This window comes from Chionomys nivalis, chromosome 10 (genome assembly GCF_950005125.1).
Source record: "Chionomys nivalis chromosome 10, mChiNiv1.1, whole genome shotgun sequence".
Taxonomy (NCBI): Eukaryota; Metazoa; Chordata; class Mammalia; order Rodentia; family Cricetidae; genus Chionomys; species Chionomys nivalis.
Window position 1 is genome coordinate 68,111,769 of NC_080095.1, and position 12,688 is coordinate 68,124,456.

The window sequence follows — 12,688 nt, forward strand, 5'->3', positions numbered from 1 at the left end:
TCCAGGAGAGGCTCCAAAGCTCCAGAGAAACCCTATCTCGAAAAACAAAACAAAATGTCCAAAGTTGCCTGGCGGTGGTGGTGCACGCCTTTAATCCCAGCACTTGGGAGGCAGAGGCAGGCGGATCTCTGTGAGTTCGAGACCAGCCTGGTCTACAAGAGCTAGTTCCAAGACAGACTCCAAAACCACAGAGAAACCCTGTCTCGAAAAACCAAAAAAAAAAAAAAAAATGTCCAAAGTTCAAATATTCTGAGACTCATGGCAATCTCTTAACTGTAACCCCTTGTATAAATCAAAATGCAGATCACATACTTCTAACATACAATGGCACAGAATATATGTTACTATTCCAAAAGGGAGCGAAGAGCCAAATAAGGGACTTCTCAACCAAAGCAGGACCAAAAATCAGCTGGGCAAACTCAGACTCTGTATTTCCATGTGCTCTTTGGATCCCTAAGTCCTTTCAGCTTTGTTGACTGCAGCACACCTCTCTCGGGCTGGGTCCACTCCCTGTTAGCAGCTCTCCTTGGTAGGTATCTCTCAATTGTAGCTTCTCCAAGGCAATCTAGGCTTCACTTTCACAGTTCCATGGAGCGACCTCTCTAGGCCTCCCTGCAGGAACACCTCAGCTGTTTTTCAGAGAGGGAGAGCATAGCTCCTTTCTTGTAGCCTTGACTGTAAATCCAGACCTTGTTCCCAGAGTTGCCATGTCCTGCTCCTTGCTGGGGCTGGACCTTGGCCCCTTAGTCCAATTACATCAGCACATTGTCCTTCTTTGCGGTGCTATTAATCCAAAACTCAGTTTTGCCTTAGGCAGATTTTTAGGACAAGGGCAAAAGGCAGTCACATTCTTTGGCTAAAATATCATAAGAAAAGAATGGTTTCTAAGCCACTTACTGATATGGTTATCCTCTGAAACTTGAGCTGAGAGAATCGAGGGTGAGAGGAGAGAGACAGAGAAACCAGGCCTGCTGTGGGCTTTTGAAACCTCAAAGCCCATCCCTAGTGACACGCTTCCTCCAGCAAGGCCACACCTCCTAGTATTTCTAAAGCTTTCAGACAGTTCCACTCCCAGGCAGGTAAGCCTTCAATTATATGAGCCTGTGGGTGCCATCTTATTTAAACCAACCCAAGGAGAAAAAACAGATTGTATCACAGTTTGAGGAGGAAGGAGACTGGTGCTGAACTCTTGAAGTTAGACTAAGTTGCATGATCTCATGGCTGTGTCTGTAATGCATGTGAGACATCACAGACCCCATTACTGGGAGAGGCCACTGTTTGGTTTTCCTGCCGTAGGGCTGCTGGTCTATAGAGCATGTGGAACAGTACCTTGGCACTGACGAACTACCAAAGAATGATCTGATAACCTACCTGCAGAAGAACGCAGACGCCGCTTTCCTGCGCCACTGGAAATTAACCGGCACTAATAAAAGTATTAGGAAAAACAGAAACTGTTCTCAGCTTATAGCTGCATATAAGGTATATATTGTATTAAAGTATTGGTTTGAGTGGGAATGGCTTGCACTTTGTTTTAGCTTTAGAACCGAGGGCTAGGGTACAGCTCAGTGCTGTAGAGTGCTAACACAGCACGCACCAGACCCTGGATTAGATGCCCAGCACCGAAGAAGATAAGGAAACACAGCAAGAGCATCTGGAGAGTTTCAGTGGCGTGGTTAATGTGTCAGTGCTAAAGTGCAGATGCCCCTGGGCTGTGGATCGCGGTAGGCCAAAGCTTGTGCTTTCATTTTCTTCGACAGTGTGAATGATTTTGAATAAGCTTTTTGTCTTGTGGGATAAATGGTTATTTTAAAAATAAGAAAAAATTCAACAATCATATTAATACTAAGAATAATGAACGGTTTTCTTGAAAAGTGATTGATTGCTAATTTTGCTCTTTGTCTTTCAGGATTTTTGCGAGCATGGAACAAAGTCTGGATTAAACCAGGGGGCAATTTCTACTCTTCAAAGTAGCGACATTCTTAATCTGACAAAAGAGCAGCCTCAGGCGAAAGCTGGCAATGGCCAGAACTCGTGTGGAGTGGAGGATGTCCTTCAGCTCCTGCGCATTCTGTATATAGTTGCCAGTGACCCTTACTCCAGAATATCCCAAGAAGGTCCGTAAGAAACCTTCTTTATTTCTAGATCAGTTGGAAAACAGGCAATTTTTGTTTTTATTAATTGTGTTAATTAACTTTGCAGATGGTGATGAGCAGCCTCAGTTTACTTTTCCACCTGATGAATTTACTAGTAAAAAAATCACCACAAAAATCTTACAGCAGATCGAGGTAATCGCCTGGGTGACCTTTGATGGGCCTTTCTTTGTACGCCTTTCTCTCTTCTCTGCCTCTGATTGTCCTCATTCCTCTGCAGTACTACTTCACATAGTCTTTGGTGTTCATTATTGATTCCGCTTAATGCTCTTAGCACTAAGGTGTTGTTTGTTAACCTACAGGAACCATTGGCTTTGGCGAGTGGAGCTCTGCCAGACTGGTGTGAACAGTTAACCAGCAAGTGTCCTTTCTTGATACCATTTGAAACTAGACAGCTTTATTTCACCTGCACAGCGTTTGGTGCATCCAGGTAGGAAGTGACCCTTTTGATGTTTTTAGAATTAAGGTGTCTTTGATTATAGAAGTTGCATGTGCGCTGCTCAGGGTGATGGAGGGATGCATTGTTTCTGGGAAGGGTTGTCAACACTTAGACGTTGTCCATGCTCACTTGGATGCAGACGCTTTGTTGGTACAGCATGGATTGCATCGATTTCTATTTCCTAACACTCAAGAGTTCTTTGGCAACTTACAAAATCCTCAGTAAATCAAACTGAATGCTGGTAAATCGCATTTCATTTTTATTTAGCGCACTAGAGTCTAACCCAGGCTCAGTAAATGCTGGACAAGGTCTTGGTCACTGAGCGGCAGCCCCATCCTTTGCAGACATTGTTAATATTTGCCCGTGTCTTCTACCTGATGACTTTTCTCTTTCTACCGGCTTGTGTATAGCAGATTTGATTTTGTCCTGTCTCCCTCCTCTAGACCACAGATTCACAAGAGCAGGGTTTTTTTTTTTTTTTCTCCTCTTTAGCTCTTTTGTTACCTATTGTGGTTGAAGCATGTGAAACAGTGTGTATTGCAGGTGTTAAATATTTTTCTCAGTGGGTAAAGATGATTGGCACTGAATGCCAGGACCTGAGTTCAGTCCCTGGAACCCATGTGGCTGAATCGAAGAGCTGATTTCTGAGAGTTGCCCTATAATCTCCACATGTACACTTGGGGACACACACAAAATTCTTTTAATGTCTTAAAATACCCATTTTAGGATTGGAGAGATGATATTTGTTTACAGCTATAATTCCAGCACTCTGGAGGCTAAGGAAAGAGGATTGTTAGATAAGAGGCCAGCCTGAGCTACATAGTGAGTTCCCAGGCCATCCTGGGATACAGAGACACTTGACTGTTGTTGTTGTTGTTGTTGTTGTTGTTGTTGTTTTCAAGACGGTTTCTCTGTGGTTTTAGAGCCTATCCTGGAACTAGCTCTTGTAGTTCGAACTGGCCTCGAACTCACAGAGATCTACCTGCCTCTGACTCCCGAGTGCTGGAATTAAAGGCCTGCATCACCACTGCCCGGCGATACTGACCTTTTTTTTTTTTTTTAAACCAAATAAATTACCTGACTGAACACTTTTGAGATTCTAGCGCAGCAGCATTGTGTTCCTGTAATCTTGGGAATCGGGTAATAGATACAGGAAACACCTGTCTCCAAACAACATTTAAAAATAAGTGCAAAGCAGTCCCTTCAATCTGTGCCTTCTGCTGCTGACTTAGCCACTGTCTAAGTATGTAAGGATTTTGGTGTTGTGTTTCAGGGCAATAGTGTGGTTACAGAATCGACGAGAAGCCACAGTGGAGCGAACAAGGACCACCAGCAGTGTGAGGCGAGATGATCCTGGGGAGTTTAGAGTTGGTCGGCTCAAGCATGAAAGAGTAAAAGTTCCGCGTGGTGAATCCCTGATGGAGTGGGCTGAGAATGTCATGCAAATACATGCAGATCGGAAATCAGTTCTAGAGGTAACCTCATGTAAAGTAAAGCTTTTTGTTTTTTTATGGCAAAGAATGCATGGGAACCAGGGAAGCTATCTTCACTGTGTAAACCGTGGCAGACAAAAGAGGATCTCCTCCCTCTGTGCAGAGGCTTTCTTCAGGCAGAGCATCTCAGAGTGCCTCCCCTCTTCTCTCTTGATTATCAACATCTGCGCTATGACCTATTTCTTGACCACGTTGGACTGGGCAGAGCACACAAAGGGTTCTTTTTGGCTAGCTACATTTTACCCTTCCATTAAGCTGTGCTTTTGTAGTATCGCCTCCCCTAAAGTGTGGTGGTGTTGACCCCGCAGTAGCAGGCAGTACTTACTGCAGGATGATGTTGTGGGCATTTCTGGGTCTTACCCCATTTACACAGTGACCTGTCATGGATGTGACCATCACAGACTGGCTACATCAGATGTCATAAGTCTCTAGATGTGCAAAGTTTTATTACTGGTTCTATCTATAGACCAGGCCTGCCCCTGCCTCCTGAGTGCTGTAATTAAAGGTGTGTGTCACCACCGCCTGACTCATCATTTAAGTTTTTCTGAAAATTTTCCTATCATTTTTGCATCAGATAGAGTGTATTCAGAAGCCTCCAAGGTGATTGCTTAAAGTCACAACTGTAGAACTTAGGTGTTTGGTCATAAAAACCCAGGTGGAAAAAACCTATATACCATCCTTGCTTCAAGTAAATGGTTGAGATTTGGTTTCCTCTGATGGAAAGATGAGATTTGATTATTCTGCTGAGTCATGAGATAGAATCTCCAGAACAAGTAACTAATGCATGCACACTGCTCAGCGCAGTGCCTGATGGTTCACAGAGGGAAACGAATGCTTTAGAGTTCCGAATCCTGTGTCTGTGCTGGGTGTCATACACCACCTTGCTGTTCTGAAAAAGGAGATGGATGCTACTGGATCTGTGCGACAGATCATTTAAAAGATGGTCAGGAGTGGTGGCACACGCCTTTCCGTGAATTTGAGCCTGGCCTGGTCTACAAAGCCAAGTCCTGGGATAGCTAGAGCGGTTCTACAGAGAAGTCCTATCTCTGAAGAAAACAAAAACAAAACAAAATGCCCTACAAAGTGACCTTTTCTTTACCATTCTATCCTTGTTTTTAGGTTGAATTTTTAGGAGAAGAAGGAACTGGCTTGGGACCCACTTTGGAGTTTTATGCGCTTGTGGCAGCCGAATTCCAGAGAACTGACTTGGGGACGTGGCTCTGTGATGACAGCTTCCCAGATGATGAGTCTCGTCATGTGAGATCTAGTTCTTATCTTGGGGTTTCAGTTATGGTTGCTTTCACAAAATGTTAAAATATGCTGTGCCGGGGTTTTTGGCTATACTTGTTTTTTTGAACTTTTAAAAATTTTTTAAACTTTATATATATGAGTATTTTCTGCTTGTTTGTACATGTATGTGCCACATGTGTGCCTAAGGCTGGGGGAGCAGATGTGGCCATTGGATTACCTGGAACTGGAGATATAGAGGCTTGTGACTACCATATGAGTGCTTGGAACTGAACCCAGGTTCTCTGCAAGAACAGCCAGTGTGCTCTTAACCTGCTGGGCCAGCTCTTGGGTTCCCTGGCTGTACTTTTAAAGATTGTTGTTTATTTATTTATTTAAGACCCCATTCCCACCCCCAATACTGAGGCTCAAACCCAGTGCATTATGGATACTAGGAATCCAGTTTACCGCAGAGCCACATTGGCAGCGCTTGTTTTCGTAGAGAGAGTGTGAGTGTGGCGTGTGGAGACGAGAGGACAACTTTGAGAAGTTGGTCTCCTGCGTGTGCGCTCAGGCCAGCGGGCTTGACGGTGAGCGCTGTTACCAGCTGAGTCGTCTTGTTCACTCTTAAGTTTAGTGTTGCATCTGTGTGGACAAGTGTATGCATGCACTACTGTGTACACATGCCGTGTTATCTGTGGAAACCAGCCTGTGGGAAGAGTCCACTCTCTGCTTGCACCATCGGGGTCACAGATACTGAGCTCTGGTGATTGGACGTGGTGGCAGAACTCTGACACAATTAACCGTCTTGACAGCCCTAGTTTTGGTTTTTGGTCTCACTTTTTTGCCCAGACTGGCCTCTACTTTTATTATTGAATAACCTTAGTGCCATTAAAATATTTAAGGATTAAATTTGGTTGCCAAAGTTAATTAATGTTCATACATCTTTAAATGACTAAATTTTTAAAAAGTGTTTCATGTTTATGAATCTTTTAGATGGTAATAGATGGTTTGATAACTTTTTTATGTATTTATTAATTTATTGTGTTTCCTTTAAAACCTAGGTTGATCTTGGAGGTGGGTTGAAGCCTCCTGGATACTATGTGCAGCGGTCCTGTGGGCTGTTCACAGCGCCATTCCCACAGGACAGTGACGAGCTGGAAAGGATCACAAAGCTCTTCCATTTCCTTGGCATTTTCTTAGCCAAATGTATTCAAGACAATAGACTGGTGGACTTGCCTATTTCTAAGCCTTTCTTTAAACTTATGTGCATGGGGGACATTAAAAGCAATATGAGCAAACTGATCTATGAATCACGAGGCGACAGAGACTTGCACTGTACAGAAAGTCAGTCGGAGGCGTCCACAGAAGAAGGTCATGACTCTCTCTCAGTAGGAAGCTTTGAAGAGGACTCAAAGTCAGAATTTATCCTCGATCCCCCTAAACCCAAACCCCCAGCTTGGTTTAATGGAATTTTGACTTGGGAAGATTTTGAACTAGTAAATCCGCATAGGGCCAGATTTTTAAAAGAAATTAAAGACCTTGCTATCAAGAGGCGCCAAATTTTAGGCAATAAAAATCTTTCTGAAGATGAGAAGAACACAAAGTTACAGGAATTAGTGCTCAAGAATCCATCAGGTTCTGGACCTCCACTTAGCATCGAGGATTTAGGGTAAGATTTATGTGTTTATTCTTTGACCTAACAAATTAGGAGATAACACTGTCGGTGGACAGCTTGGTCCGAATGGTGCTTGTCTAGTGTGTGTGAAACCCTGGGTCTTCCGCACTGCAGAGAACCCTGCCTGTGGGCATGTGCCTAGAATCCCAGTCTGGGAGCATGCAGGCAGGAAAATGAAGAGTTTAAGGTTATCTTTCACTACACAGAAAGTTTGTGGCTAGCCTGGTATACATAAGACATTGCCTTGAAAGAGAAAAAAACAAACATTAATCAAATTTTTGGAGGATTATCTGATTTTTCAAATATGATAAATTTGTATCTTGTATAAAAAATTCAAAGCCAATATATGGACAACTTTCAGTTCGTGTGTGTAGCCTACTGTGTAAAAGTCAGAGATGATTGGCATGTAAACCTCTGTTGGCTGTGTCGACTAACTCTGATCCTGTAGCTCTAGTACATTTCTTTCTGTGCAGAAAATTGTCATACCTTCTAGTACATTTGCAGATGTTTTGAATGTTTGCTAGTAATTGTAAGAATTAGACACTCATAACTCTACATGGGTGTTTTCGTCATAAGTGGACCACATAAACAAGGTAGGCTTCATACAGTTAAAATGGACTTAAAATTCTGTCACTTGATTTCTTCATTGTGTCTTTCCTGTATTTACCTGTTTTTAGTCACAGATATTTACCATTATGATACTCAGTAATGCAACTTGCTATACAAGTTTGAAGCCAAGCAGTAGTATGCTATGTTTGTGGTGTAGTAAAATGTACCATCTAGATTCGTTTAAGTATAGTTTATGTTTGTGCAACAGAAATGTTGCCTAGTGGCACATGTCTGAGACTGTCTCTATCGTTAGGGTTAGATAACTGCCAGTTGTGCGTGCCTTTAGTCGGAGCACTTGGGACTGAGGCAGGCAGGTCTCTGAGCTCAGCAATAGTGTGGTTTACAAAGTGAGTTCCCGGCCACATAGCTACATACTGAGATGCTGTCAAAAGAAAAAAAAAATCAAAGTATGAAATAGCTATATCTTAAAAGATTTGTTTTCCTCCTAAGTATACTAAATATACACTTTGTATACATTGTGAACAAGTGAGGCGATTGTTTCTTCCCTGGGAGACGGGCCTTACAAACATGCTCTTACAATAATTCATTATGGAAATCTTGAGTCAAGTAAATTATGACAAGCTATGTTTTCATGTTGTCTTTGCAAAGTCAGACAGGTTTGCAAGCATGTGGCCTAATAGTTTTCATGCACAAGGTTTTTCCCTTAAAGACTCAGCCTCTTGCACAAGGGTCTGGGTTTGATCCTCAACATTTCCAGTAAATGAATAATGAGATGTGGGTGTGCCTGATTTTACTGTCTGCTGGTGTGCAGGTTTGTGTTGGTGGAGAATGGGAGCATTTATGATTTTTGTAGCACTGATATATGTAGCATACTTTCTTTTGTGCCACCAACCAGCTCCCCTAATAAGACATGGAGACTTATTAGTAATTATGAATGCTTGGCTTTATCTTCTCTTCCACTCGCTCTTGTAACTTGTTTTAACCTGTTCCCCTTTATCTACATTTTGCCTTGGGGCTTTTTACCTTTCTTCCCTTCTGTATGTCCTACCCCGTGTCTGACTGACTGAGAGACTACCTGACTGGCTGGCCCTGGGTGTCCCTCTCTCCCTCATTCTCCTTGTTATCTCTCCCTCTCTTCCTACTTATCCGTGCCTACCAGCGCTGCCTGTCCCTCTGCGGCCTAGCTATTGACCGTGCAGCTTTTTATTAAACCACTCAGCTGCCGTAAGCAGGCAAGGTAAAACAGCCGCACATCTTTACATAATTCAATCAATCGGTGTAAACAGATGTACCACATCTCTGCTTGGTTAAAGTGATAGTCCACAGCGGTCATAAATGCTGCATAGTAACCAAATCCTTTTCAACTTTCAGTTTAAATTTCCAGTTCTGCCCTTCTTCAAGAATATACGGCTTCACAGCTGTCGATCTCAAGCCAAGCGGGGAAGATGAGGTAAAGATTTGCTCCTAGTGCAGTGGTTGGGCTCCGAAAGAGCCTCTTGTGTAAACAGGCTAAATGAGCTAACGCTGCCAAACCTTCCTTACAGATGATAACAGTGGATAATGCAGAAGAATATGTGGATCTGATGTTTGACTTCTGTATGCATACGGGTATTCAGAAACAGATGGAAGCCTTCCGAGGTAATTTTAAAGGACCGCGCATCCCCTTTCCCTCTGACATTAGCATCATCACTGCTGAGTGTCACTGAACTGGCCCCGGGTTCTGGTCCTCAGATAGGTAGTTAGGTCCTGCAGCGTAGTCAGGACAGGTTTGAACACTTAAGCGACCTTTGCCCACTCCTCTAGAGGATGGAGACTCTGGCCCTCACGTTCATTTCTTCATTTGTAAATGGACATGAGTTTGTACACGTGCGACAGTGCGCGATGAGGGTGGATTGCACTGTAGCTCACTTGAAAGCATGAACACAGCCTTGGCTGCTCTGTGACCCAGCTGTTCGGTCAGACTGCAGAGCTGTGGTGACAAGGATCTGGCTGGGGACTGTAGTGGCCAGAAACTCCTCTGCTCGCGTTTGTGATGTTGAGCATCGGTTTCCTTTGTGTGTTGGGGGGTGGGGCATGGTCCTCTGCAGCTTTGTGGGGGGGAGGGGGGATGGCCACCGTCCTGCCGCTTTTGGATTCTAGTTGGGCTTTTTGTCATCATGTCTTAGGAACTGAGTTGTGCTTTTGTGTGTGTGTTTTTGGTGTCTCTGTGATGTAGATGGGTTTAATAAAGTTTTTCCAATGGAGAAACTAAGTTCCTTCAGCCATGAGGAAGTCCAGATGATTCTCTGTGGAAATCAGTCACCATCCTGGTCCGCCGAGGACATCATCAATTACACTGAACCCAAGCTTGGCTATACACGTGACAGGTACGTGCTGCTGATTTCCAAGGAACAAACTCTTTCACGTCTAAAAATCCACTGGCAGCTTTTCTAAGAACTCTTAATTTAGAAAACTACATTCACAGTGTGTGTGCGCGCGCGCGCGCGCGCGCGCCAAAGCAGCCAGGATGGCAATATGGCTGCCGCGGGGGTCTGAGAGCATTCACATGACTCAATCACGACTTGTGCTTCGGCTCCTGTTCTCACAGCGTTTAGTCGTTGTTTGTTGTTGTTTGTTTTTGGAGACAGGGTTTCTCTGTGTAGCTCTGAGTGTCCTGGAACTCTTCTGTAGACCAGGTTGGCTTTTAAACACACAGACATCCGTTTCTCTCTGCCTCCCAAGTGCTAGGATTAAAAGGCGGGCACCACCACTGCTGACTAGTCGTTATTCTTTGGGTTTTTGTTGTTGTTTGTTTTTTTCCAAGACAGGGTTTCTCTGTGGCTTTGGAGCCTGTCCTGGAACTCGCTCTGTAGACCAGGCTGGCCTCGAACTCACAGAGATCCGCCTGCCTCTGCCTCCCGAGTGCTGGGATTAAAGGCGTGCACCTGGCAAGTAATTTGTAAACCCTTAGGCTACATTGCATTGATGTTAAGGTTTACTGAAGTGTAACAGAGAAGCACGCAGATTGTATATCCAGCTTCAGGAATGAATGTAAGAAACAGCTTTAGGGAGTTCCGTACACCCTCTCTGGGCTGGCTCCTTTTAGCAGGGTGATTATACAACCCATCTGCCTGTGGCAGACAGTAGTAGTTCCCTTCCTTGGTAGGTAGTGTTTTGTTTTAGTTCTGTAAACTATGTCACGAGATTTGATTATTTCACTGATGGAAATGATGAGTCGCACTCTAGTAAATGTAGGCTTACCTGTAATGATGCAGGTGTATTTTAGACTCATTCTGAGCCTGTTGTGTGTTTCATCTTGTCCTACTCTGGCAGGAGAGACAGCCTTACCTAACTGGGCAGTTGCTAGCAGTCTTGATCTGCTACGTGTATGCTGCGTGTGGGGTGCGGGAGGGTGTACTGTTGACTCACAAAGCAGGCTTGTGCCTCTCGCATGTGTATGTTGCTCGGGGGCGGGGGTTGTTGATGCACAGGTAGTATAATGGTGTGTCTTGGTTCATTTCCGTCTATGGCCAAATGAACATAGCTGTGTTTTTGTTCTTCCAGCCCTGGTTTCCTCAGGTTCGTGAGGGTTTTGTGTGGCATGTCCTCAGACGAAAGGAAAGCATTCCTGCAGTTCACCACTGGCTGCTCAACTCTGCCCCCGGGTGGACTGGCCAACCTGCACCCCAGGCTCACAGTCGTGCGAAAGGTACAGACCAGCCGGTGGAGAATCCAAAGGGAACCTAATGCCATTTGAGAGAGGCACTCATGCCGTTGTTTTCCCTTCCTTGCTGCAGGTTGACGCTACTGATGCAAGCTATCCGTCAGTCAATACTTGTGTCCATTATCTGAAGTTACCTGAATATTCTTCTGAGGAGATCATGAGGGAGCGCTTGCTAGCTGCTACAATGGAGAAAGGCTTTCATCTCAATTGAGGTTCGGGATGCAGAAAGAGACAGCAGAGACGGGGCCGAGAGAAGCCTCTTGCTTTGTTTGCGGAGAAGTGTGATCCTCACACTAATGACGTTTGCCTTGTTTTCCACCAGGAAGGCTCGAGAACACCTGGAATAGGTTCCTTAGCTGCTAATGACAAAGTAAATCCCTTCCTACCCAGCCAGCAGGTCCCAGCACAGGCACTGTGCTGCTTTTCAAGGGCTCACGGGACTGGAAAGGCGGTTCTGCCTCACTGTGTGCCAGGTGTCAGCGTGTCATACTCCACACACTACAGCTGCTGTCACTGATCCCCAGAATCCTGCTTCCTTAAAACACAGAGTGTTAATGGGCATCTCGAGCCTTTTCTTTTCCTTTCTACGCTGCCTGCACTACCAGAGTGTTCTAGTGTTCTCTGTTGTCCAGCCCAGAATCATGCACAGCGTTTTAGTTCTTTGAGGTGGGAGTTCATTTTTTCCTAAATACCATTCTCTAAAGATGGAATTCTGAAGTGTGTTTGTGCAGCTCAAAAATAAAGCTGTAGTAACGGAGGGAAACACTGGTCTCGGTGCAAGGCACACTCGCAGCAACGTTTATGTTTGGTTGTCTTTTCTTTGTATATTATAAACATTTATTTAACTTGTTGCAGTTGGACGTGAGTTTCTGAAATGTATGCTCAACAATAATCATTAAAGTGTTTGCAGAGTAGAAAACTGTGTTGTGCCGCTGTTTCCCTGCAGCCAGCAGACCTAAGAACTTCACTCCTCACCGTGCTGTAAATTACTTTTTTAAAAAAAACAAAATAAATATAAAACAAAAGCTTGGAGGTGTTGGTGCATGCCTTTAATCCCAGCACTTGGGAGGCAGAGGCAGGCGGACTTCTGTGAGTTCGAAGCCAGCCTGGTCTACAAAGCAAGTTCTAGGATAAACAGAGCTGTTACACAGGGAAAACCTGTCTCAAGAAACCAAAAAAAAAAAAAAAAAGACAAACCCAAAAGAGGTCAGGAGTACCATATAAATACTAAGCTGAAGCCAGGCAGTGGTGGCTTACTTACACTTTAATCCCAGCACTTGGGAGGCAGAAGCAGGTGGACTCAGTGAGTTCACAGCCAGCATGGTCTACAGAGTGAATTCCAGGACAGCCAGGGTTGTTACACAGAGAAACCCTGTCTCAAGAAACCAAAACAAAAAAAATATTAAGCTGAAAGCTAATTGACATACT

General features: G+C 44.3%; 1 protein-coding gene across 6 annotated transcripts in view; it reads left to right on the top strand.

Annotated features, from left to right (window-relative positions):
• Hectd1 (HECT domain E3 ubiquitin protein ligase 1) overlaps positions 1 to 12,259 on the top strand; it is a 91,796-nt gene extending 79,537 nt beyond the window's left edge. For all 6 annotated transcript variants that reach the window (XM_057783338.1, XM_057783341.1, XM_057783342.1 and 3 more), the window contains 12 exons: positions 1,297 to 1,479; positions 1,907 to 2,114; positions 2,200 to 2,285; positions 2,453 to 2,580; positions 3,863 to 4,064; positions 5,202 to 5,339; positions 6,374 to 6,981; positions 8,929 to 9,007; positions 9,102 to 9,195; positions 9,773 to 9,923; positions 11,101 to 11,245; positions 11,334 to 12,259. In XM_057783338.1, coding sequence (XP_057639321.1) covers positions 1,297 to 1,479; positions 1,907 to 2,114; positions 2,200 to 2,285; positions 2,453 to 2,580; positions 3,863 to 4,064; positions 5,202 to 5,339; positions 6,374 to 6,981; positions 8,929 to 9,007; positions 9,102 to 9,195; positions 9,773 to 9,923; positions 11,101 to 11,245; positions 11,334 to 11,471 — 2,160 coding nt within the window. In that variant the 3' untranslated portion in view covers positions 11,472 to 12,259. The remainder of the gene's footprint in view (positions 1 to 1,296; positions 1,480 to 1,906; positions 2,115 to 2,199; positions 2,286 to 2,452; positions 2,581 to 3,862; positions 4,065 to 5,201; positions 5,340 to 6,373; positions 6,982 to 8,928; positions 9,008 to 9,101; positions 9,196 to 9,772; positions 9,924 to 11,100; positions 11,246 to 11,333) is intronic.
• The last annotated feature ends 429 nt before the right edge of the window (positions 12,260 to 12,688 follow it).